At 49.2% G+C, this 24,559-nt stretch overlaps 2 protein-coding genes across 9 annotated transcripts in view; one reads left to right on the top strand and one right to left on the bottom strand.

The window, feature by feature from the left end:
* Positions 1-783: 783 nt before the first annotated feature.
* Positions 784-6,363, top strand: LOC105866000 (alpha-N-acetylgalactosaminide alpha-2,6-sialyltransferase 1-like). Its single transcript, XM_012755119.2, has 5 exons — positions 784-869; positions 1,014-1,053; positions 1,154-1,273; positions 1,777-1,903; positions 6,227-6,363. Exons 2-5 carry the CDS (start codon positions 1,021-1,023, stop codon positions 6,361-6,363), a joined length of 417 nt encoding a protein of 138 aa, XP_012610573.2. The 5' UTR covers positions 784-869; positions 1,014-1,020.
* Positions 6,364-8,977: 2,614 nt separating this feature from the next.
* CEP250 (centrosomal protein 250) overlaps positions 8,978-24,559 on the bottom strand; it is a 53,125-nt gene continuing 37,543 nt past the window's right edge. For all 8 annotated transcript variants that reach the window (XM_012755112.3, XM_012755111.3, XM_076011057.1 and 5 more), the window contains 11 exons: positions 23,348-23,486; positions 22,299-22,641; positions 21,643-21,764; positions 20,522-20,642; positions 19,389-19,510; positions 16,024-18,624; positions 12,986-13,099; positions 12,648-12,803; positions 12,006-12,107; positions 10,575-10,637; positions 8,978-9,612 (listed from right to left, as the gene is read on the bottom strand). In XM_012755112.3, the coding sequence (XP_012610566.1) occupies positions 9,343-9,612; positions 10,575-10,637; positions 12,006-12,107; positions 12,648-12,803; positions 12,986-13,099; positions 16,024-18,624; positions 19,389-19,510; positions 20,522-20,642; positions 21,643-21,764; positions 22,299-22,641; positions 23,348-23,486 (4,153 nt within the window). In that variant the 3' untranslated portion in view covers positions 8,978-9,342. The remainder of the gene's footprint in view (positions 9,613-10,574; positions 10,638-12,005; positions 12,108-12,647; positions 12,804-12,985; positions 13,100-16,023; positions 18,625-19,388; positions 19,511-20,521; positions 20,643-21,642; positions 21,765-22,298; positions 22,642-23,347; positions 23,487-24,559) is intronic.

Raw genomic sequence — 24,559 nt, 5'->3', positions numbered from 1 at the left:
TGGCCTCCTTCCTAGACCAGTTCTCCAGCCAGAACAATCTCTATGACGTGGCGAGAACACAGTTGAGGACCTGCCACTGTCCCAGCAACTCTTCCAGAAAATGTGGCTGCTACCATGAGGTCCACAGTTGCTCCGTCTGCCTCCACATACCTGGCGAGTCCGACTGGTTTGACAGACGCTTTGCAAGCGCCATTGAGCCCCTGCAGAGGTCAGAAGGGCCAATGTCCTATGATGCTCTGGTATGGTGGATGGTCAGTACACAAACTTGCTCTCTGTCCAGTCCCTGCCCAACCCCAGGCTCAGCCATCTGTCTGTCATGGCCCCAGACTCTAATCTTCTTCCACAGCTAGCTGGAGCCTTGGCTAAGTCCCTAAATTATTCCTTCCTGTCCTCCCAGGGACTTCAGAGTGTCAACTTAGTGAGGGAGACTGAGAATAAGCAGCAGCAGCTGATTAAACCACCTTCCAGACGCCCACTGGGCCCCATGCAGTCCAACTGCCAGACCTGTGCAGTGGTAGGAAACTCAAGGTCCCTACGGGGCTCTGGCCTTGGCTCCAGGATTAACCAACATGACATGGTTCTCAGGTAGGTGCAGGGTAGTAGGTGGGGACCAGGAAGACCAGGCCAAAGCCTCCTTCTCCTCTAAATGCCAACCTTGCCTTCCTTCCCAGGATAAACCAGGCCCCTGTCCAAGGGTTTGAGGCAGATGTGGGGAACATGACCACCATGCGCATTATGTACCCAGACATTGCCAGCACTCAAGACCCTGGTGCCCAACTGCTGCTGCTTCCATTGAATTCATCTGCTCTGGAGTGGTTCATAAGTGTACTGCAAAAACAAAATTACTACTTCAAGGCAAAAAACCCTGGGTATGTCAGTGATGGGGGCCATGGTAGGGGGTGACAGTGGGATCTCCAAAGAGATCCTTGCTGGATATTGGGGTACACCCAAGGCTTACTTGACACAAGGTTGCTGTGTCAAATAACTTGGAAATCCTTCCCATTCCTTTTTAGATATCGGATGGTCCAGTACCCTGATGGAAATGAAGACAAGGTGAGGGACCCAGGAAGGAAAAGGGAAAGTGGTAGGAGGATGTGGCTGTGTGCAGCCATAGGACAGGCTTCAGGTCAGCACCCTCCTCCATCTTCCTTAGATCCTGGTCATCAGCCTCTCCTTCCTCAAGTACATCCAGGAAAGTTGGCTGGAGTACCAGGGTCCATATCCATCCTTGGGGTTCGTGGCTCTGTTGTATGCCTTGCATACCTGTGATCAGGTAAGATACCTTCTGCAATTCACAGACCTTCAAAACCTCTTCATTCATCTACCACTAAACACTTCTGTCTTCCCAGGGACATCAAGTTAAATCTAAAGTTTTCTACCTGGCTTTCAAGACCCTGCACGACCTGATCTTCCTCTCTCCCAGGCTCCCTCACTGGGCTTCCTTGGGTTCTTGGGTTCACACTAGCTGCCTCATGCCTTTTCACTCACTGCTCTCTCTGCCTGGAGTGCCCATCTCTTGTCTCCCAGGGGAATCTTCTCTTCCCTCAATATAATGAGGAGCAACTAGTTGATGCTCTCTCTTCTGGGCTCTGGGATTGCTCTGTGAGTATTCAGGGTCTGTCTTCCTGGGAGAAGGTGAACTCCATTTTCCTCCCAGCTCCAAGAGGAAGCCTGGCACACTAGCCGTTGAGTGAGTGATGCTGAAGGAAGGGTAGGTGGACGTGGGGGGCAGGGCAGGATCCAGCTTGCCATCTCTTGTCTTATCCCATCTCCCAGGTATCCTTATTTGGTTTTGGGGCAGACCATCACAACACGTGGTTCCATTACTGGGATGATAAATATTGGTTCAACAACAGCATGCAACATTTTCCAGCAGAACGCATGGTCATCCACAGGCTGCATTGTGAGGGGAAGGTTCATGTCTACAAATGAAATGGTTCCACTGAAGGCCCCAGGAGGCCACAGGTAGCAAAAGGGACCTTGGAGTGTCAGAGTAAACCCTGGATGGAGATCACTCTGCTACTGAATAAAACCCTAGCTTCTTTTTTTTTTTTTTTTTTTTTTTGAGACAGAGTCTCACTCTGTTGCCCAGGCTAGATTGAGTGCCATGGCGTCAGCCGAGCTCACAGCAATCTCAAACTCCTGGGCTCAAGCAATCCTTCTGCCTCAGCCTCCTGAGTAGTTGGGACTACAGGCATATACCACCATGCCTGGCTAATTTTTTCTATATATATTAGTTGGCCAATTAATTTCTTTCTATTTATAGTAGAGATGGGGTCTTGCTCGTGCTCAGGCTGGTTTCAAACTCCTGACCTCGAGCAATCTAGCCACCTTCGCCTCCCAGAGTGCTAGGATTACAGGTGTGAGCCACCGCGCCCAGCCACCCTAGCTTATTTCTCTCATTGGATTCCTGGTGGCATTAAAGGGCTACGTTCTATGACTGATTCTACACAGCAAACATATCACCATGTGATTCTTATACAATATCTTGTCAAAAAATAAAATTAAATGAAAATGGGGGAAAAAAGCAAACCCTAAAGTTGAGAACAAATCAAATGGACCTATAGGGTATTGGGCAGGGGGTAGGGGGGCGGGTATATACATACATAATGAGTGAGATGTGCACCATCTGGGGGATGGTCATGCTGGAAACTCAGACTTGTGGGGGGAGAGGGGGGAAAGGGCATTTATTGAAACCTGAAAATCTGTACCCCCATAATATGCCGGAAAAAAAAAGAAATAAATCAAATGGACCTGACTGTATATTAAATTGATAACATAACCCCCACAGAAAGAATTATTTCAAGTTTCTTTAGAATTCAACATATTGGCTATGCATCCTTTGTAGGATATTTGTGGACAAAAAGAACTACTAGAATAAAGTAATTATATTAACAATATTAGAAACCAAATACAAAATCAGACAGGTAAAAACTCTGTGACATTAAATTCAAACTGGATATGAACTCAATTTGAACCATTTTTAGTGTGGTAAAATATACATAAAATTTACCATTATAACCACTGTAAAGTGATTAGTGGCATCAAAGTATTAATACATTCACACTGTTGTGCAACCATTACCTCCTTGAACTCCCAGTTTTCAAAGTACATTTTCTGCTTTTGTTTTCTGAACAGCCATAACACCCCAGAAGCAATGATCAACTTTGGCATCCAGATTTTGCTTTCTAAATATTTTTTTTCCACTAAAAGATTCCAGGTCTAGACAAGAAAAGTATATCAAAACGTGGACATCAAATTTGGGACAATTTAAGCTCAAAAATAGCAATCGTCATGACTGAATCATAGTAAATATATATTTAAAAAACGTTGAGCCCATAATGATACTCAAAGAGAAAGAAAATATTGGAAGTGACTATTACATCAACCCCTTACTCTGAAAACTGGTAATTAAAGGTGTGTATGTGGAGGGGGAGCATTTATCCTCTGTTTTTAGTAGAAACAATAGTTCCAGGTAACCCAACAGCCTCAGTAAATGACAGTTTTCAGTTGCTGGGTATCTAGAACAAATGTCTGCTACATTCTACCCTTTTGGCTGCCCAACAACCATACACAACCTAACAAAATGCAAATTGTCCCTCATAAAACTGGAAACACATTTACCCACCTCCCTAAGGACATCGTGGTGTACTGGGTGTCTAGAAATGAGGTAGCTGAGAGCCAGAATCCAAGAATCCCCAAAGCTGTGGGCAGTGCAGCATGTTGTTCCAGATACTGAACCTATTATGGCACCATATAAACACATTATTATTTAGAGGAATAAAGTTAAAGCAAATCTACCAAAGAAAAAAGTTTAGATAGATAGGAAATTTATTTTTAACCCTATTACAAAGTTTTCCTAAAGTCTATCCTCAAGAGGAAAAGCTCTTCCTCTTCTCTTTCTGTCTCTTGCTTGACAACCCTGCTCTGGGAATAAATGGTCTGTCTCTCAGAGACCTGCTGTGGCACAGGGCCAACAAGTTTTTCATTCCTGTCCCATCCATCATACTTGACTGCCAAGCCTTCCCTCGTCAGCTGAGCCCTGGGTTGAATATCAAGTTGAAAGCTTTCTTATGACAAAGCCTACATGCAGAAACTCACAATGTGACTTGTGTGATAAGGTCACCGATATAACTGGGCTGGCATGAAGGACTCTATGGGCATCTGCCCCCTCATCAACCTCGGAGGACACAGAACACACTGAATGCCACTGCTCCCTTTCCTCTTCTCAGCCTCCAGCTAAGCCTTTAGCAGAACATACTTCAGGACTTAACAGGTCCATAGGAAAGCAAGAGGTGAGGTCTTGGGAGCGGGTGCGCTGTGGATGGTTAAGGAAGGGGTGGAGGCCAAGAGGGAGGGGGATGTTTGTAGAGTCTGTGACGATAGCTTCCCACTTCTCCCAGTGCCTCATGTCTGAGTCAGCCTGCCACTTGCCATATGTCTTGTCCTTTGGGACAGGAATGTAGCCTTAATGGGGTTTTTGAGGCTTAGTGGGCTGTCTTGATGCTCACCTGTGGGTGATGTTTCTGGTCAGAAGGGTCCAAGCTGAATGGGCTAGCTGCTACACCTGCCATCACTCCTGAGCCCGCATGTGTTCCCCTTGACTCCACACATCCAGTGCATCCACCTGGCTTGACAAACACTTTGAAAGGACTGTCAAGTGCTGTCTCTGCCCAAGATGTTCTGTTTCACACTTTCCCTGGCCCTATCAGGAGTGGCCAGTGGGTCTCTTCTGTGCACCCAGGTCATTCTGCTAGAGTTTGTGTGTCCAGGTTCTGTCTCCCTGGAGGTGAGCTCTTCCTTTTCAGGGCTCATTGTGGAACTTTGTGACAGAGGTTTAATGAGTACTACCAAATGAACAAAAATCTGGGGCAGGGGTGGCAACCAGCCTACCTCATGTGCCAGGGTTCTCATTTGGAGTTGGGCGAGAAACTTAAGAGGTGGCCCCTCATGCAGGAAAGATAGTCATATTCAAAGGCTCCAGCATGAATTATCAAACCATATGCAACACTGGAGGCTGAAGTTATCAGTCAGCTAGAATGTGAGCCTACTCTTGGTCAGCAATAAAGCCTTACACCCTTGCATCTGACCTACAGGGCTGGAACAGTCACAGATATAAAAGAGGTTCTCATTGGAAACTAATACTGGAGGCGCAGGGACAATGTGTGGATTACCAGTCTGGCATTGAATTTTTATGACTTCCCTAATTCCTTCACCTAACTATTTATAGTAGTCATTAAGAACCACATTAGAATACTAATTCTTGTTCCCCTCCTTGCCTCCAAATAAATGGCTATATGCTGGGAATAGGAACACCTGCTCACTCTCAGATGCCACATCACACAGCCCTAGCAGAGACTCACATCTCTCTTCTCAGCCCCGACCTATTCAATATTCTACCTCCAAGCCCTGAGCCGAGCTTCAGGCCCTAGGAAGGCATATAAAGAGCTCATGGCACTGGCAACAGAGGGCAAAGAAGAGGTCATAGTGTCCACTCTGTGACCAAGCTACGATAGAATTGAGTTGCGTGATATCAGCAGGCCAGCCCAGTCCAAAGCCTCACTCCTCATCCTCACCACCATCAGAGGCCCAGCAGGGTAAAGGGAATAAAAGGGCCCCAGGGCCTTGGCACCCTGTTTTTGCCCTTCCTCCTCCCTTGCCTGCTTTCTAAGTGTGGTGAGCAGAGTTGAGGCTGGGCCCCTCCTCAACTGTGTCCAGGATCAGAGAGAGGGGTCCATGTCCTGGAGCACACTGGCAGCTCCTGCTTCTCTTCCCTGCCCCTGCCCACAGCATTACTCCCCCTGCTCTGCAAGGTAGTGAGTGAGAGGGCCAGAGGTGAAATATTGTAGGGGTGATAAAGGTGTCATTTGCCCCAAGGCCAAACTAAGCCAACCAGGGGACCTGTCTATGGGCTGAGATGAAGACTGCATGCAAAGCCTTGGGCCTGGGGTTTCCCCACCCCCACAGATCCTTCTGGAAGTTCTGCTGCTGGCCCAAGAGCTGCAGAGGATCTGTGGCTGCTCAACACAGCACCACATCTGCACAGCCTGCCTCTACCAGCAGGGTGTGTTACCTGCTTTGATCAGCACTTTGGATGGGCCCTGACTGAAGCTGCTGATGGAATTAGAGACCATTCCATCTGCAGAGGCTGGTGGGTGGTCGGTCCTGGGCTCCAGGCTGCGTCCTCTCCTTGACCCTTTCTCTGTTGGGCTTCCATCTCCAATAGGGTCCACCTTCTCCCCTGTACTGGAAGCTGGGGTAAGTGAAAAGCAGTATGTGTTCTCCATAGGCACCAAGGTCAGGAACCTAAACCGATTCCAGGTGGCCAAGGAGAAACTATTCCAACTGATCCCCATGCCATAGCCAGACCCTGAGATCTGACCATGCCAGTCCTGTGCTATGAGTATTTGGAAGATGGGATATCCATCGATGCTCTGCACACCGTGCTCCAGTGGGGCAGGAAGGTGAGGGTGGGGAGCAGCGCCAGGCTGTGAGCCCACTGCCTTCCTGACTTTCTTTCCTGTCTCTGCAGAATGAACCAGGCCCCACTCTGGGCTTTGAGGACAATGTGGGCAACTGAACTTCCCTGCACTTAATGCACCCAGAATGCTTATGACCTGGACAAGAACACCCACGTGCTGTTGGTGTTGCTGAAGCCTCTAGACCTAGTGTGGACTGAGATGGTTTCATTGGGCAGTATGACCAGTGGAGGCCCCAGGCCTGGAACAGACAGCCCTTAGCATTTTGGCATGAATGTGGATTTTGTTCTCCCTCTGCAGTCTATAGTTGTACACTCTCCACCCTCCTCACCCCAACTTCTCCTTCTCTAGAGGGTAAAGTTGTGCCAGGCAGCTTTTCTGCCTTCAAGGTGCTGGCAGTCCCAGGTGGGGCGGCAGATAGCAGTGTTAAGTGGGTTGTGATTGATGGTCACTGCTCTAACACATGATGCACGGAGGCTCGTTGAAACAAGAGGGAAGCACCCACCAGACCCAGGAACTCCTGGGGAACAAGAACATTGCTGAGACTCTGTGACCTGACTCTTGTCCCCTTTCAGGCCTTTTAGATCTATACCAACCTCTATCAAAGCAGGCAAGATGAGGAAGGGGAAATTTTTATGAAAGACGACCACCTCTGTGGCTGAGCTCTGATGTCCTTCACCCACCCCCATGGCCTGGTGATCAGCTGCACCTTCCTCGAGTACATCCCTGAGAACTGGCTGGCTGGGCAGGGACATTTCCCATCTGTGGGAGCCACTGCTCTGGTTATGCCCTGCTGTGTGTGACAAGGCAAGGTTGGGTCTTGCCAGGATGGTCCACATTCCTTCCTTCACATTTCTCCACTCCAGGTCTCTGTTTGGAGCTGAGGGAAAGAGCAGTTGGCACCATTGCTAGTGAGACTGCACAGAGGCCGTCCTACTACTCGTTCAAGGAGAGTGCACTTTAGCCGGCTGGAGCAGAAAGTCATCTACAAGCTACAGTGTGAGGGTAAGAGCATGGCCTATGCTTGAACTGGAGGCCAACCCAGATCTGAATATCTGGTCACTGGGGGAAGATCCTAGACTGGGGTCTACAATGGAGGGTTGGATGGGGAGGGAAGAGCAAATAGAGATTAGTCTGGTCCTAAATAAAGACCATGCTTGGCAGCCTCTAGAATAATTCATTCTTACTGTCCCAGACAGTAAGTGGGACTTACGGCCTTGGCTCAGGTAATGGTACTGAGAAGAAACTTCAAGGTAAAAAACAGGGCTCCTCTGTCAGCCTCTGAGCCAGAGAACCAGAGATGGAGAACCATAAACAGCAACCAAGAAAAAGTCTTGTTTGTCCCTGAGAACCCCTAGCAATAGAACAAGCATACTCCAGGTTGGGAAAGGATTTTGACCCACAGGGGATCTGATTGGAGGGAGGGACCAAGCCAGTGTGTCTGGGACCACAGATCCATTTCTGGGGGTTCTGAACTGTAAGCTTTTACTAAGCATCTATTGCTGAGTTGCACATGGTGGGTTTTTGGAACAAAGCTGTAGCAGTTGTCAACAGCTCATTTCCACTCTGTGTGGTGTGACAGGATACCAAGGGGCTGAGTCCCAATTTAGTAGGTCTGGGTGAGTGGGTGCTGCTCCCAAACCCCCGCATTCTTAGCTAGGTCTTAGTTCCATCCCTAGGCTTAGGGGAGAGAAATTCCAGATTATGGCTGAGTGCCAGGGGAAGGTCACAACCTACTTCTTTAAAGAAAATTGTTCTTAGGCTTTGAGGAAGTTGCCAATGACAGGTCTTAAGCCTGTGAGCTGGGTTCAGTCAACTGCCTCCATGGGCCAGTCCATTAAGTGACAGTTCTGCTGCAGTCCATCTTCCTGACTGGCTTGACACATGACTGGACTACAGGTGACCAGTTGGTTCCAGCTGATATATGCCCTGGAAGGGACACCTCAGGTGCATTCACCCAGAGTAGAAGGGGAATGAGGCCAGATGGAGCTTATGAACTTGAGACTCTGACTTCATCCAAAGGTCAACTCAATGTTTTCGAGGCTCCAGAATTTGTTTTAAGTCAAGAACACCAAAGGTTGCTCGCTGTCCAAGAGTTAGCACTAGAGGCTCTCCCCAGCCTGCAACCTCAGCCTCAGGCCCCTGCCACAGCCAGACCAGGCTATCACTGAGAGCTCACCAGCACCCTAACTCCATTCCTTCCCTCGAGAGCCAGTTCACGCCTCCCTTTCTCAGCCCCTGGAGTTCCACAGCTCTTCCAGCCAGTGCACAGAACTATCTGACTGATTAACACGTGTTTGTCTGTTTTCATCAGTTGGAATGCAGGTTCTCTGTGGATAGTGGCTTTGTCTTGTGTATCTTCCGTGAGCCTCCCTGTCACAGTGCACACATATAATAAATTCATGCCACCTGACAGGAATCTTTAGCAAGCTCTTCCTTAATAAACTCCCTTGATGTCTTGCTGCTGCTCAGCTGCACAAGTGGAGACAGCAGGGAACTACTGCAAAGACTCAGGGTTTATTGCTGAAGGGGAAGTTGAGGGAGAAAGTGAAGTGCTAGGAAAATAAATTCTAGACGAGAGGCAGTTGAAGCCCCTTGGCCAGGTCAAGGCACTCCTCTGGGTGACTGTGTAGGTACAGGCAAATGTAGTTTGCCTCATTCCCAGGTGAGTTGGGGCCTACCCAGCCTTGCAGGTTTCCTTCTTCTTCCTGGGAAGGTCAGCTGACCTGGGGCTCCCAGGTAGGGTAACAGAGCCAGGCCTTTCCATTGGCAAGCCTATAGCTGTGTAGAGGGGCTGTGACACCCTTCATAGTCATCTGTCTGTGTGCTTCCAGGCTGGCCTGGGTCCTGCCCAGCTTGGCTGCTACCTCGAGGTGGCTTGGGTGGGGCTGGGGCTTGGGCTGGGGATTAGTAGGACAGGCCCTAGAGATGTCAGACTTTGAGTCAGGGACTCATCCAGCTTGCGGGTCTCGGCCTCTAGGACAGTGGCTTCAGGGGCCTGGGCCACGGCGAGAAGGGAGTGGGAGAGGCTGTGGTGCAGGCCCGCTAGCTCACGGCTGGTCTGTACTGAGCGTGCGATGTAGTCCTGCTTCTGCTTCCGCTCCAAGGCCAGCTGGGCTCGCAGCAGGGCCACCTGGTGGGCAGAAAAACCAAGAAGGAGAGCAGTTGAGGGCCCTGAAGCTGTCCCAACTCTTCCTACTGTGTGTATTCCTGTGGCTCTCACTGGCTGAACATTTGAATGAGCTCTACCACATACACGAATCTCTGAACCAGCTTTCAAGTGTTTGGGGGAGGGCCTTTGGGAATCCAAATCCAGTGATTCTCAACCCTGGGTACACATGGGACTCCAACAGGGAGCTCAAAAACAACAAAACTATTCATCTACTTTATTGGAGGATAATTTACGTGTTAAAAAAAATAAAAGCCCACACCTAAGAGACCTCTCTTGCCTCATCCTCATCATCTGGGCCCTGCCTCAGGATTGCTTCATATGAGTTTAACAGAATTCAAAGTAATAGCTTAGGTCTGGCTACAGAGTCAGGTCCTGTCAATAGTGACTACTGATTTCTTCAACAGGCTCAGAAATCAAAATTCCACAGTTCTTATGACTCCTGAGCCTTGAAAAAGAGAGTGAACTTTTAGCTGAGGCCTAAGAGGCAAGAAGGCACACTTCATATAGCTTCTCTGAGTGGCAGCTTGACTAAGCTATGAGGCCCGGATTCTGTGCTGGGGCCCGGCTCCTCTGCCTGGTGTGCTGGCCACACTCCTGCCTGCAAGGTCCATGTGAGGGCAGAGGAGGCTGGTCTGTTCTCCTAGAATCTTCTTTCTGCTCCTTAGCCCTCTTCCTAAGTATGAATCTGGAGGTCAAGGGCCTGGACCATGCTTTCTTCCCCACTCCCACCCTAAGCACATGAGAGGTGGAGCTGGTACTGGGGCTCTTCTTGCCTCTCACGGAGACTAAAGTTCTCTGAAGGCAGGAACTACTTCCCCTCTCTCTACTGGAGGTGCACAAAGGGCCAAGCACACAGCAGACACTGAAGTCTTGTTGCCTGAGTGCAAGGGAGGGAATAGGAAACATATCCTTCCAGAACATACCTCTTTCTGAAGCTCAACCACATACTTAGTACCTGAGGAGCTCTTCTGTCCTCCTTTCCCATCCTGAGGAAGACAAATAGCATTCTTATTTATTTATTTATTTTTGAGACAGAGTCTCACTTTGTTGCCCAGGCTATAGTAGTGCCATGGCGTCAGCTGAGCTCACAGCAACCTCAAACTCCTGGGCTCAAGCAATCCTCCTGCCTCAGCCTCCTGAGTAGCTGGGACTACAGGCATGTGCCACCATGCCCGGCTAATTTTTTCTATATATATATTAGTTGGGCAATTAATTTCTTTCTAATTTTATAGTAGAGACGGGGTCTCGCTCTTGCTCAGGCTGGTTTCAAACTCCTGACCTCGAGCAATCCGCCTGCCTCGGCCTCCTGAGTGCTAGGATTACAGGCGTGAGCCACCACGCCCGGCCAACATTCTTATTGAAATAGGCCTTCCCACTGTGGGGTCTCCATAGATTTCCTGCAGCTATCCCGTGGCAATCCTGGGGTGTTGGGCAAAGGTTATGGGCCAGAAGTGCCTGAACCTGTATGGGGCACCATGGCCCTGGGCCTGGGAGAGGCCCTGTACTGGCATAACGGACAACGCCCATGGAGACCTGGTGCTGAGTATCCACAAGGCTTGGATGGCATTTGTTTCTTGGAGGTACTTTTCTACTTAGCAGAAGTATACCATGTATCTGCTTTGTGCCAGCTCTGGGATGTGAGCTAAGGATGCAGAGAGGAAGTAAGACTCAAGACTCAGTGTCTGCCCTTGAGAACTTACTTTTTTTTTTTTTAAATAAATTATTTCTTTTTCTTTCTTTACTCTAACAAAATTAAGTGGGTCTGTGGAAGAGAACTTTCAATAAAGGATGGGGATAGAGAGAGAGATGCTCAGCCACTACGAACATGTCCCCCTGCCAGGCTGCAAGGCTGTCTGCTGGTGGGCATATCTCAGTCTTCCCCACACCCCTTACCCAAAAAAGGAACTCTGGCTCCAGGAAAGACCATGGACTCTAATCTTGTAAACTCAGTACTGCAAGGAGCAAGGAAGTCTAAGATCTGCAAAGCTGTGATCAAGCTCTGAGGTGCATCAGGGGCTGGTGAGTACCACGCAACACCCAAGTGCCAGGGATCTTGACCAGAGCTCTATAAGCCCTGCTCCTGGTGAGCCTGAGGCACTGGTCTGGGAGTGGGCCAATTTAAGTTTCTCAGAGGGCAGGAATGCTAGTCTTGACACCACCCCAGCCCTTGATGTTGGGCTGCCTTCTCAGGACAGGGAGAGACTGAGCTGTGCTGAGTGGGGCGGAACCCTGGACTGGTTAAAGCAGCTGTCCCTGCCATCCAAGAGAGGCCTGGGGTATGCAGAGAGGACGGCTGAGTTTCTGGTGGCTGGGGTTGGGCTCTCTGAGGCTGCAGTGGAGGAAAACAGGCAAACCTGCTGCGTGGGTGATGCAGCTGTGGCCTCGCTGATCTCCAGGGCCCCCACCCGGGATGCACGCATGGAGTCCCTCTTCAGCTTCCTCCGCTCTCGCTCCACCTGCCAAGGTGCAAGTGAGAAATAAGGGCTTGGGTTGGCTCCAGGCCTGGAGTAGACCTGCCTTTTCTAGAGGAGGCCAGTGCACGTGTGGGTGGACGTGTGAGGGGACAGCAACCACAGAAAGAGAACTGGGCTGAAGAGAGCCCATGCTATGGCAGCCATAAGTGCAAAGAAGTGCTCCTGAGACAGAGGCAGGGCCAGCCTCTCAGGCCTTTGGAGGAAAGGCCAGCAAGCTTTCTCTGCAGTGAGTATTTTAGGCTTTGTGGATCATTCCATCTCTGTCACAGCTACACAACTATCCTACTGTAGCAGGGACTAGCCGCATGGCAATGACATGGCAATAGCAGCATAGACAATGCATGGCTATGTTCCAATAAAACTTAATTTTCAGAAATAGGCAATGGGGTCAGATTTGGCCCACAGGCTGACCCTGTGTGACCTTGTGTTTACTGACCCCTGCCCGGGGGGCTACATGAGAAGTAGAGATGTATGCCCACCGGACCCCAGAGGAGGGAACTGAAGACAGTAGAAGCTACTTACCTGCTCCAAGGTGGTCTGCAGCTGGATATTGTAGTGCTGTAGTCTGCTCCGGTCAACCTCCAGCCATGCCACTGCTTGCTGCAGGTGTTCGAGCCTTTGTCTCCATGGCTGCTTCTCTTCCATTCCAGGATTAGGCTCAGCCTCCACTCCTGAGACCTGTGAGAAAGACCTGTAAATTTCACTTGGGCATCCCTTTAGGCAGGTAGGGGAACAGACAGAGGGCAAAGAGAAGAGTCTGGCAGGTCTGGGCTTCAGAAAGTCAATTCTCAAGAGAAAGGGACAAGCCCCTGGACAGAAGCTCCCCCTGGTCATCTCTTCCCTCCAGGCCCCCAGCTCACCTCTCCTGGCGGTACATCCTGCTCTCCTCTGGACCCCTGTTCCGCTCTGCTGGTCGGGCCTGAGCTGTGCAGCTGCCCCTTCTCCAGAGCCTGTCTGGTTAGCTCCAGCTCATCCTGGGGTACCGAGGCGTGGAACAAAATCACACCCTGGCAACTTCAAATCTATGCCCACCCCACCCTCCAACCTTATAAAAACCACTTCAATTTTCTCATCAGGTTATAGTCTTATTTTTCCAGGAGGCTCTGAGCCATTTTAGTCCAGAACCTTCATTTTATAGATGGATAAAACAAAGGAACAGAGAGGGATTTACTCAGGATACATGGTAAGCTAGCGAGTGAGACGGGACCAGAGCCCCACATCTCATTTGGGATCTCCCATAAAGCTAAGCAATAACTTGGAGCACTGATATGTTACAGAAAGAGCATGGACTCGAGTCACACCGGGCTGGGTGTCACATCACCACTTATTGACTATGATTCTGATCAAAATCTGAGCTCTCCCCGAACCCCAATTTCCTCAGTTATAAAAATGACTACAAGTACCACGAGACATGAATTAAGCCTTTGGATAAGTTGGGAAATCTAATGCTAGATATTTTCTAGGTACCTTATGTTCCATAAATAACGGTCAAGAAGAGAGTACAAGAGTGTGTGTGTATGTGTGTGTGCAGGTTGTCTAAGGGAGAAGAAGAGCTCAGTGGTAAAAAGCCTGAGCTCTAGAGGCAGACCACTCATATCTAATTCTAGTTTTGCCATTTACTAGCTGTGTGACTTTGGAGAAGTTACTTAACCTCTCTGAACTGCCATTCCTACACTACAGAGTAAGGATAACAGTTCCTACTTTTCAGGGTAGTTGTGGAAGAAAGTGAGAGTAACAGTGCCTGGCACATAAAATGTTTAAAATAAAAAAATGATACTACTGTGATGTAAGGCAGTAGTGTTTGGAGGGGTAAATGGCTGAAGTGACCCTGAGTTGAGTTATATTATTGAGTGAAAACTGCTCAGTAACCCAAGAGTATGGGTAGGGAGTGCCTTTTTGCCCAATTATATACCTTACTTTCACTGTGCCTGTAAGAATGGGTCTGGAAATAGGAAAGGAGTTCCACTTACTGAGTGTTTTCTTCCCAAGCACTTCATACATATCATCTCATTTCATACTATCATTTCTGATTTCATTGATAAGAAATCAAGGGTCAGAGGAAGTCTCTTAGCCAGAATCACACAGCTAATAAACTACAGAACTATATTGCAAACCCAAGAAGTTGGGTGGGCGTGGTATAATCCTATACTCACATAGGATTATCACACAATAATCACACTATAATAATCACACTATAATCACACAATCCTATAATCACACCTATAATCCTAGCACTCTGGGAGGCCGAGGAGGGAGGATTGCTTGAGCTCAGGAGTTTGAGAGCAGCCTGAGCAAGAATGACACCCTATCTCTACAAAAAAATAGAAAAATTAGCTGGCCACCAATGGTACATGCCTGTAGTCCCAGCTACTTGGGAGGCAGAGGCAGGAGGATCGCTTGAGCCCAGAAATTTGGGGTTGCTGTGAGCTATGATGACACCACTGCACTCTACCTAGGGCGACAGAGTGAGACGTGAGACTCTGTTTCAAAACAAAAACAAAACTAGGAGCTTGACTCCAAAGTTCATAAATGTATAACTCCTTATCCATATACTGTACTTTAACAAGAGCAGAGCTTGTGAATTCCCAGAAGGTGACTCTCTGGGGGGTTGTGTATCTGGGATGAGGGGGGAGGTTGTCTGGGGCTCAGTCAAGGGACTAGGATATAGTCAATTTCCCTGGAAAAATGGACTGGCTCTCTCTTTGCAAAAGAGATGATGCCTTTGTATGTCCAGCAGTTGATCCAACTTTCCTGACTGCCTACTCTGTGTAGGTTTGTGCTCCGTGCTGGGGGTACAAAGATGACTAATACATGGTGCTTGACCTTGAGGTTAAATATTACGCTCTGAAGTCCTATCCTAAACCCAATTCCTTTTCCCCTAGACATTCCACCCACAGAAGCACACTTATTTCTAACTGCTGATGACTCCAAAGTACCTGTTGCCCCAGTCTCATCCTTCAACTTCAGACCACGTTGTGGATCTGCTTACTGGATGTCTCCCCTTGACGTCCCACAGGAACCTTACTCCATTTCCAAACTGGACTCATTCCACTCCTCTTTCTCACACTTGCTTTTTTCCCTCTCAGTGAGTAGAGATCTCAGTGTTGTCTTTGACTTCTTTCTGCCCTTTCTTTATTCTTCCTACCTCTTAGCCAATCAACTGCCTGAAGTCCTATGAACCTCTTAGATCTACCCACGTGTCTCCATTCACACCCTCTTAGGTCACCAGCTTTCCTCTGGACTTCTAGTGTAGTCTCCCACTTGGCCTCCCCAGATTTGCTGTTGCTCCACACAGCAGCCTGAGTGATTTTTCTGAACTGTATCTCTGATCATGTCACTTCCCTGCCCCGAACCCTTCATCTACCTCCCACTAGTTACCCAGGTCCTCAGCATGATTTATAAGCCTGAATGCTGGAACCCTGCTGTCCTCCCTTCTCTTGCCAACTCCTCTCTTTACATCCCAGGTGACCTACATGGATAGCCCATGTGCTCTTGTCTCCTTCCTTTTCCCCTGAAAGCTTCTCCCCAACCCGTGCTTGGTTAGTTTCTTACTGGTCCCTTCAAATCTCATCAGAAACACCACTTTTACCAGGAATGCTTTGGGGACCCACCCCCAGGAAAGGTTCGGTGTTCCTCCAGCAGTTCTTGGAGCACACTAAACTTTCCCTATTAGGCACTAACCACACTGCATTATAGTTGCTTATCAACTAGACTGAGCTCTGTGAGGGACTGTGGGTGTCTTCTTTTTATATCCCCCAGACCAGGACAGTAGCCTGAAAATACTTATGTTGAGGTGCTCATGATCTCACTTTCTCACAAGACTCAGGATGCAGGCAGTCCCTGAGCTCAGCCAGATGGGGCTCTGTCACCTGCACTCTCTCCCCCTGGAGTGACTTACCTGCAGCCTCTGCTGTTCTGAGTCCCGTTCCAGGACAGAGGCTTGTAGAAACATGGCTACCTCCTGCAGATTGCTGACACTGGCCTTGCTCTGGGCCAGGGACTGTGCCAATTCCTGGGCCTTCTCCCTCCACTCAATCTCCCTGGCTTCTGTCTGCCTCAGGGCTACCTGTAGCCGCTCCAACTCCCGCTGTAGCCTGGGCCCTAAAGATTCCATTTTTGGAGATGGTTCCTCCACTGTGGAGGCTCTGTGGCTGTGGGGTAAGGCCTCCAGATTCTTCTTTTGCTGGGCCTCCCTCAACTCCAGGATCTCCTCGTCCTTTTGGGCTAGAGTCAGCTGTAGCTCCCTTAGACTCTGACGAAGGCCCCTCATCTCTTCCTCTTTTCTCTCCTGCCCCAGCTTCTGCTTCTCTTGGTCCCTCTGGGCCAGAGACTTCTCCAGCAGCTGCCCCTGTTCCTTCTGATGTCTCAGCTCTTCATCCCTCTGGGCAAGTGCCTGCTGGAGCTGCCGCACATCCTCCTGGTGCCGGAGATCCTGGTCCTGGATCTCACCTTCTCGCATCCTCAGGGCCTCCTCTAGCTGCCGGCCACGTGCCTGGTGGGCATCCAGGGTGGCCTGCAGCGTGGCGATGTTGGCCTCCAGATTGCGGCTCAGTTCTGCCTGCTCAAGGAGATGCTGCTCTTTCTCCTGCAGGGCAGCCTGAGCCTTGCTGAGGGACTCTTGCAGAGCTTCAGCCTGGCCCCAAGCAGCCTCCTCCTGATGCTGGGAGGACTGGCTTTCTGCCTGCAGAGCCTCCAGCTCCTGTTCCCGTTCCTTGAGCATCACCTTGGCCTGCAGCCAGCTGTCCTGCAGGGCCCTGGCCTCTGCCTCGTGCTCCTGTGCCTGCTCGGCGCACTGTTGCTGGAGGGCCAGCAGAGCCTTCTCCTGCTCCTGAGACTCAGCCCTCAGGTCTCCCAGCACCTCCTCCAAGGCCTGTACCCGCAGTCCCTCCGCTGCCAGCTCTTCCTGGAGCCTTCGCACCTGCTCCTTGTGTTCCTCAAGCTCTCCCTGGCACTCCTTCAGTGTCATATGGGCTTGCTCCAGCGCTCCTTGCAGCGTGCTTGCCTTTTCCTTCACACTCTCTTCCTGCCCCTGGGCCTGCCGCTGTTCTTGTCGCAGGGCCTCAAGTTCCTGCTCCTGCTGGGCCAGTGCTCTCTGGGCCTCTTCCAGTTGACCCTGAAGTGATTGCTCTTTCACCTCCCTTTGCTCCCTGGCTTCCTGCAGGTGCTGCTGCAGATCTACTATCTCCTGCTCTCTCTGGGTCAGGAGTAGGGTGGTCTCACCCACTTTCCTGTGCAGTCCCTGGAGCTGCTGCTCCATCTGGTCCTTGTGCTCTTGAAGTTCCTGGATCCGCTCCTGCTGGCATTCCACCTCCTTCTCCTTATCACGCAGGATCAGCTTCATGTGCTCTAGGCTCCCACGCTGTGCCTTACTCTGGCCCTTCCCTTCCTCTGCCCGTTCTTGCATCAGCTGCCTCTGAGAGGCCAGCTCCCGGCCTCGCTCTCTCAAGGACAGCTTGATCTGCTCCAGGTCCTCCTCTAGGATCTTGGTCTGCAGCGTCCTTTGATCTTCTAGAACCTGAATCCTCTCCTTCTGCAACATTAGCTCCTGGTCCCTCCTGTCAAGATCCTGAGTCAGATGCTCTTTCTGCCTCTGCAGCTCCTCGATCTGTTCTCGCTGGGACTTCAGCTCCTGGTCCCTCTCCTGCAGCTCTTGTGCCAGAAGAGTGCTATGGCTTTCCAGTTCGTGGAGCTGGCTGCTTTGCGCCTGCAACTCCTGACTCCTTTCTTCCAGGTCCAGTGTAAGGTGGGTCAAAGCCACCCTCTGCATTTCCCTTTGGCCCTCCAGCTCTTCGATCAGCTTTTGCTGGCACTCCATTTTGCGATGGTTTTCCTCCAGTTCCAGGGCCAGGCATTCCAGGGTAACCAACTGCTTTTTCAGATCCTGGACCTGCCCTCTCTGGGACTCAATCACTTTGTCCTTCTTCTCAAGTTCTAGAAGCTGATGCTCCAAGATGTTCCTCTGAGTCTCTCGATCTTTCTCAAGCTCTTTGATCTGCTCTCTCTGCACAGTCAGCTTTTGCTCTCGCTCCTGAACGGCCATGGGCAGATGCTCTAAAACAGACCTACACTTCTCTAGCTCCTGAATCTGTTCTTGCTGCAGATCTACCTCTTGGTTCCTCTTCTTCAGGTCCAGGGACAGCAGCTCCAAAGCAGCCTTTTGCATTTCTCGTTGCTTCTCCAGTTCCTGGATTTCCCCCCGCAAGGTCTCTACTTCCCTTTCTCTTTCGGACAGGGTCTGGGACAAGAGAGCCAAATTCTCTTGCAGAGCCTTCCCCTGGGCCACCTTCAGCTTGCCCTGCTCTTGCAGAGCCTGAGCTCTCTCACGCTCACTCTCCACCTCCTCGTTTTTCAGTTTCAGTGCTGAGCGAGCTGTTTTCAGGTCTTCTTCCAGGACCCCGGCAGCCCTCGCCTGAGCCTTGGCTTCTGCAATAGATGCTTGCAGGTGTTCCACCTGGGCTGTCAGGTTCTCCTTGGCTGCCTGAAGTAACTCTCGCTCACTCTGGAAAACAAGATGCAAAACCACCTTAAACTGTACTTCCCTGATACAGTCACTCCAACACTGGCCTTTCTCTTCCTTATTTTGTGGCACCAGCAGTGACATGGACCTGGGCAAAAAAGTGGTATATTCCATTTAAGCTGATACTATAAAAGAGCATCCCTACCACCTACCAGGGCTCTGCTATGCCAAGGGGAGACAGAGTAGTATAAATGAGCCATCCTAGACTCTGGTACTTTAGGGCAAGGGATAAAAATCTCAACCTCAGGCTGGGTGTGGTGGCTCACACCTGTAATCCTAGCACCCTGGGAGGCTGAGGCAGGAGGACTACTTAAGCTCAGGAGTTTGAGATCAGCCTGAGCAAGAATGAGACCCTGTCTCTACTAAAAATAGATAAAACTAGCCAGGCATGATGGCGTGCACTTATAGTCCCAGCTCCTCGGGGGCCTGAGGCAGGAGGATTGCTTGAGCCTAGGAGTTTGAGGTTGCTGTGAGCTAGGCTGATGCCACAACACTTTAGCCCAGGCAACAGAGTGAGACTGTTTCAAAAAAAAATAAAAAGAAAGTAAAAATATCTCAACCTCAATTCAGAAAAATTAATTGAGGGAGGATTCACCAGAACTTTAACAATGACCCTCAAGGACATGGAGACGGCCAGAGAAACTGAGAGACTTGCTGAAGGAAGTTGGACATATGACCATAGACCAAGGTAGGCCCAAAGGACTATTCCCAAGGCAACCCCTTCCCCTAAGCCAGGACCACTTTACCTGGGCTTCCATTCCCTGTAGCTCTGCTCGCCGTAGGCGACTCTGTAAGGATGCCACAGTTTCGTGCAGTTCCATCAGTTCAGATTCTAGGGAGTTCTGTTTTCCTTCCCACTTGGATTTCTCTTTGGGAAGAGGAGAGGTAGTAGAATGAGGCCCATGGTTGGGGATGGGGGGAAAGGAGGGGTGCAGAAGCAGATGGAAGATGGGGAACAGAATCAAAGGGGAAAAAGGCCAAGGAGAGAATTACATGGGTTGTAGAGACATCACCTGTCTGCCAGCTGCTCCTATTTGTCTAGGCTCTCTGCTGTTGCCAGCCCCAGCACTGCCTGTCAATTATCCTGATACTTCCTCACCCTTATCACACAGAGAGCCTCAGCCCTGGATTCCCTACAGGGTTGAGCTAGATGACACTGGATGTCCCTTCCAGCTCCCAATCCTATGATTTTGCAGAGCTTCCTAGAGACCTGGTGGCTCTGCTGGATGCCTCCATTTCTGAAACATGTACTGGAACCCAGCTCTATTTGTGTGGCCTTAGAAAGCCCTCAAATGGCCTCAGAAAAGGTCCAGACCCACTCCCTAAGTTGTCCTCTTCTACAGTAGAACCTTGAGCCTTAAGGCGCTTCCCTCTCCTTTCTAAGCAGCCACCACCCTTTTCAGCCCTTGCCTGTGGCACAGATATACTGTCCCCCGATTTTCCCTCCTTACTTTCTCCCAAATAAGCTCATAATCCTTCTGCCATTAAAGGCTAATTTTAAGGACATAGCTGGAGATGATAAAATAACACGGATAAGTGACAGAAGATAGAGTCTTATCATGTTCTCACTGTCCTAGCCTTGAGACTCGAGTTTTTTAAATTTCCTACAGAAACAAAAAATGAAGCCCAGGCCCTCCTTCTCTCAGTTCATCAAATATGTTCCTCCTAGTGCCATCTTCCAGGATGGCCCTCAAAGGCCAAGCAAAACAGAAAAATAATTCAAGGGGGTTATCACCCCTTTGGAGATGCCTCTAGATATCATCTCACAGTTCAGAGGAAAAAATAAAAGCAGTGCTGGTAGGCCTGTTCCTGCCACTTCTGGGCTTCCCACCCATCCTCTCCTCCCTCCAAATCTCCCTCCCTGCCTTGAGCTTCTCACCCTGTTGGTTTTGGGAGAGCTGTCTCTGCAGATCCTGCAACTCTGTGTGGACCTGGCTCTTCTCAGCCTCGGTATCAGTTAGATGCTGTTCCAGCTTCCGGACCTGATCCCTCAGATCATCCTGGGAAAGGAAGGGCATGGCTAAACTCAAGTTCCTCATCTTCCATCCCAGCCAGGGCTCAAGCTCTCTCCTCACTCTCAGCACTGGGGTATTTTGCCATTGTGGACCTACTCCCAGATTGCTGGATTATTTACCTCTGAACTCATGTGCATTTAGTTCCCTGGAGACAGGCTCTACTCCAACTGGCTGGAGCAAAGAATCCCCTTCTCACCTGTCTTTGTCATTTGAAACAAAATTCCTGTTCAATCTTAGCTCAGGAGTCACCTCTTCCCTCCCCAAACTCCTACTTCAAAGCTTAGCCCAAAGGTCACTTCTTCCTTCCTTCTCACCCTCCCCAAGTCAGAATGAACTGCCCCTTCCTTCTAGCTCCAACAGTGCATCATTTGCATGTTATTGATCCAATTAATTCTACCAGTTCTGCTTCATGAGAGTATGTGGCTTGGTTCCTCTACCCTGTCATGAGCCTCTTGAGGGTAGAGATCAGGTCTTTTTCCTTTTGTATCCCCAGCTCAGAGTGGCTGGCATACAGGTGGCACTCAATTTGTATTCAAATGAGATGCAATCTGTGGGATCTTTAGTTCCATCTTAGGCCTAGAATGCTCCTATACACAGCAACCTCAAATCTCAGTGGTCTCCAATTTGCTGGGTTTCCTTTGGAGGTACCAAGAATAATTCATGTCTGAGGGGAAAATGATGCAAAACAATACCACACATCTATACACAGTTTCATATAATACTTTGTAAGCTATGGATTCAAGATCCTCACTCATTTAATCCTCACAACAATCCTGTGGGGTAGGCATTATCTGCCCTACTTTGCAGGTGAAAACAAGGCCCAGGAAATCCAAATGTATTATTCATGGTTGTTAGGTGGTAAATGACAGAAGTGAAAGTCATCCCAACTTGATTTTAGGAATAAAACAGGTCAAACGACTTCATCTTTGTCTTATGCTTTTCGAGGGAGGTGAAGAGTTCAGGGAAGGAGAGCAGAGAAACATACCCGGGCCTGCTGAGTCTTCCACAGTTCTTGGTGAAGCTTGTGGAGGGCAGATGCTACTGCCTCGGCTGAGAGAGCAGTCAGGAGGGGCCCTCTTTTAAAGAGGCTTCTAGCTCCATTCTGTTCTGAAAAAATGAGGGAAAACCTCTTCACCTGGCTGCCATCATGAAAAGAAATAGCCAGACCTCCCCAGGCGTGGCTTTCACCTTTTCCCACTGGTCCCTCCTCTCCTTGAAGAACCCCTTCTCGGCAGTTCACTCATCACGTTATCTGCATAACTGTGTGCCAGACACTATGGTGGGCATTTAGATAATGCGAGCTATTATTTGTTAGGCACTTCTTAAGTGCCAGAACTGTGTGAGCTATTCACATCTGAAATCTCATTAATTCCTTAGTAAAATCCTGAAGTAGGTACTTTTGTAACATGCTCATTTTGTAGTTGAGGAAAATCAAGCTCAAAGAGGATAAGTGACTTGCCCAAGGACATATAGCTAGCAAACAGCAGAGGTGGGGTTCAAACTCTGCTAGAATTGATTTCAGAGTAGGTGGCCTTAACCTTGAAGCAGTATTATCTAAGGAATTGTATTCCCCTCTACTCTTCCCTAGGAGCTAGGCCTGGCTTTGGCCCAGGTGACTTAGTTCTTGGGTGACTGCCTCACCTGGCTCAAGGACCCACAGGGAAGGAACAGAGTCTCCACCACCACTCAACTCAGGCCTGCTCTCACAGACCAACCCCAGGGCCTGCTGCAGGACAGAGTAGAGGCTGGCCAGCTGGGCCTGGGCCTGGTTCCCAGGCTGCTGCTCTGTGGCCAGTGCTTCCAGCTGGCTCTCTGTGTTGCGCAGTTGCAGCTGTAGTTGGGCTGCCTTGGTTTCCTGGGCCCACAAGGAAGCTCGCAGCTGCTGCTCCATGATCTGAGATGCCTCCAGCTCCTCCAGCAGACGTGCTTCCTGAGCCAAAAAGTCAGCCTCCTTTTCCTTCACCTCCTGCCTCAGTAATTCCACCTGCCAGGGAGTAAGTAAACACACTCTGAGCAGGAAGTGGATACCTTCTCCTCAGACTTTCTGAGACCTGACCCCATGCAATCCCTGGATTTCAGCAGGCTCAGCTCTCCAGCAGGTAGATGGGTTCTGAATTGAGTGTTACCCTAGATCTAACACCTGGCTGCCTATGACTCCTGACACATGAGCCCAATGGGCTTTCGCCCTGGTTTCCTGTGCAGATAATGCCAGATAATGCCCTGTTATGAACAAAACTCTGCCCTGAAACCCTGACACTGAGGCTTGTAAGACCAGCCACAATAACAATGCTACCACTTTTGAGTGTTTACCTTGAATGTTTACCATACCATGACAACGTATATATTCCTATAACAGTTAAGAATTATCATCCTTGTTTTATGGATGAAGAAGCTGATGCCCACACAACTAGGAAGCAGTAGAGCTAGCACGCAAATTCAGGGCTAACAGGGCTCTGTATCTTGGGGCACTATGTTCTGGGCTGTCAGTTTCCCACAGGAGCCATTCTCATCTCTGGGTCAGGTTCCAAGCCCCCACCCTGCCCAGTCCTGGCTTCCTCCTCCTGCTAGGGCTGTTGAGGTGCCAACCTATCCTGGAATTAGGAAAAAGAGAAGGGTCCTCTCCATGAGAGGACTCTGAAAAATCAACCCACCGCTCCAAGGAAGAGGGCTCGTAACCAGATGGGAAGTACCTGGGCACTAAGCTCTTTCTGTCCTCCCTGGGCTTCCTGCATGTCCTGGCGCAGGGCGCTCAGCTCTTGCTGTCGAATAGAGTCAGCTTCTTGTAAAACAAGGAGTCTCTGTTCCTTTTCCACCAGTGACAGAGTCAGGCTAAAAAGAGAGGGGTCAGAGGGCTAGGCCATTCTCTTGGGGAATGACGAATTACTTTCTCATCTGACTATGCTAAACATAGCATTAATAATTAAAACATTAATAGAAATTATAGTGGTAATGATTACAGTAAGAGCTAGCATTTATTGAGTACTAAGTACTCCTATGTACTTCATGCATACGATGCCTCATTTCAATTTTACAGTTTATTCTTGTCTAGCAAATTCTACATATATCCATATAAGTACCTCAAATTCAACCTAAATATCCAAATATCACTTTTGGATATTCCCACCTACTCATCTCCTGTGTTCCCCAGCTCAGTGAATGGCACTTCCATCTCGTGTCTGAATATAGAAACATTGACCACTTTACAGACTTCTCCCATCCAATCTACAACTTACATCCAATCTACAACTATATAGAATTGATTCTAATTGCCTTAACAACTCTCAAACCCCTACTTTCCTCCCCTTCCCCACTTTCCTACTCTGGTTCAGCTTTAGTATTTCTTATGTGGACAATTGTACCAGCCTGTTAACTTGTCTTCCTGCCTCTAATTGCATCACCAAAAGGATCAATTCCTTCTCAAACTCCTCCAGCACCAAGTATACATGGTGCTCTTCATTCTGAATGGTTGTATGTCACTCCTGATGTTTCATGTCATTACTGTTCTCACTAATACATCATAAATTGGATTATGTCAATTTCCCTGCTTAAAACCCTGCAGTGGTTTCCTGCTAAACTTAAACTACAAACTCCTTGTCATGGCCTACCAAGTCCTAAATGCTGTGAACTTGTCCAGCTCATGTCACCTTCCTCATTACCCATGTTCCAATCACACCAAACTTTCAGTTTCACCAAACACTGTAGCTTTTATCTGCCTCAGGGCCTTTGCATATGATTTCTAATCCTACTGTATAGAACTCCCCCTCACTCCTTTTGCACAGGTGGCTCTATTTCATGCTCAGATTAAACGTAACCTCTTGCAAAAGGCCTTTACAAAGGAGACCTTTATAAAATAGGGTTCCTCTCTCTTACCCTGTTTCTTCCGCACCATGTGCCATAATCCG

This window comes from Microcebus murinus, chromosome 16 (genome assembly GCF_040939455.1).
Source record: "Microcebus murinus isolate Inina chromosome 16, M.murinus_Inina_mat1.0, whole genome shotgun sequence".
Classification (NCBI taxonomy): Eukaryota; Metazoa; Chordata; class Mammalia; order Primates; family Cheirogaleidae; genus Microcebus; species Microcebus murinus.
Note: the sequence above shows the minus strand (reverse complement) of the source record. Positions and strands in the feature narration are given on the sequence as shown.

What these genes read in the sequence shown, in the direction of transcription:
- LOC105866000 (XM_012755119.2), top strand. Translation starts at nt 1,021, where the DNA reads ATGGTCCAGTACCCTGATGGAAATGAAGACAAG. An exon ending in CCTTGCATACCTGTGATCAG is followed by an intron (nt 1,274 to 1,776) that starts GTAAGATACCTT and finishes CCCATCTCCCAG; the next exon opens with GTATCCTTATTTGGTTTTGG. An exon ending in GGTCATCCACAGGCTGCATT is followed by an intron (nt 1,904 to 6,226) that starts GTGAGGGGAAGG and finishes CATCTCCAATAG; the next exon opens with GGTCCACCTTCTCCCCTGTA.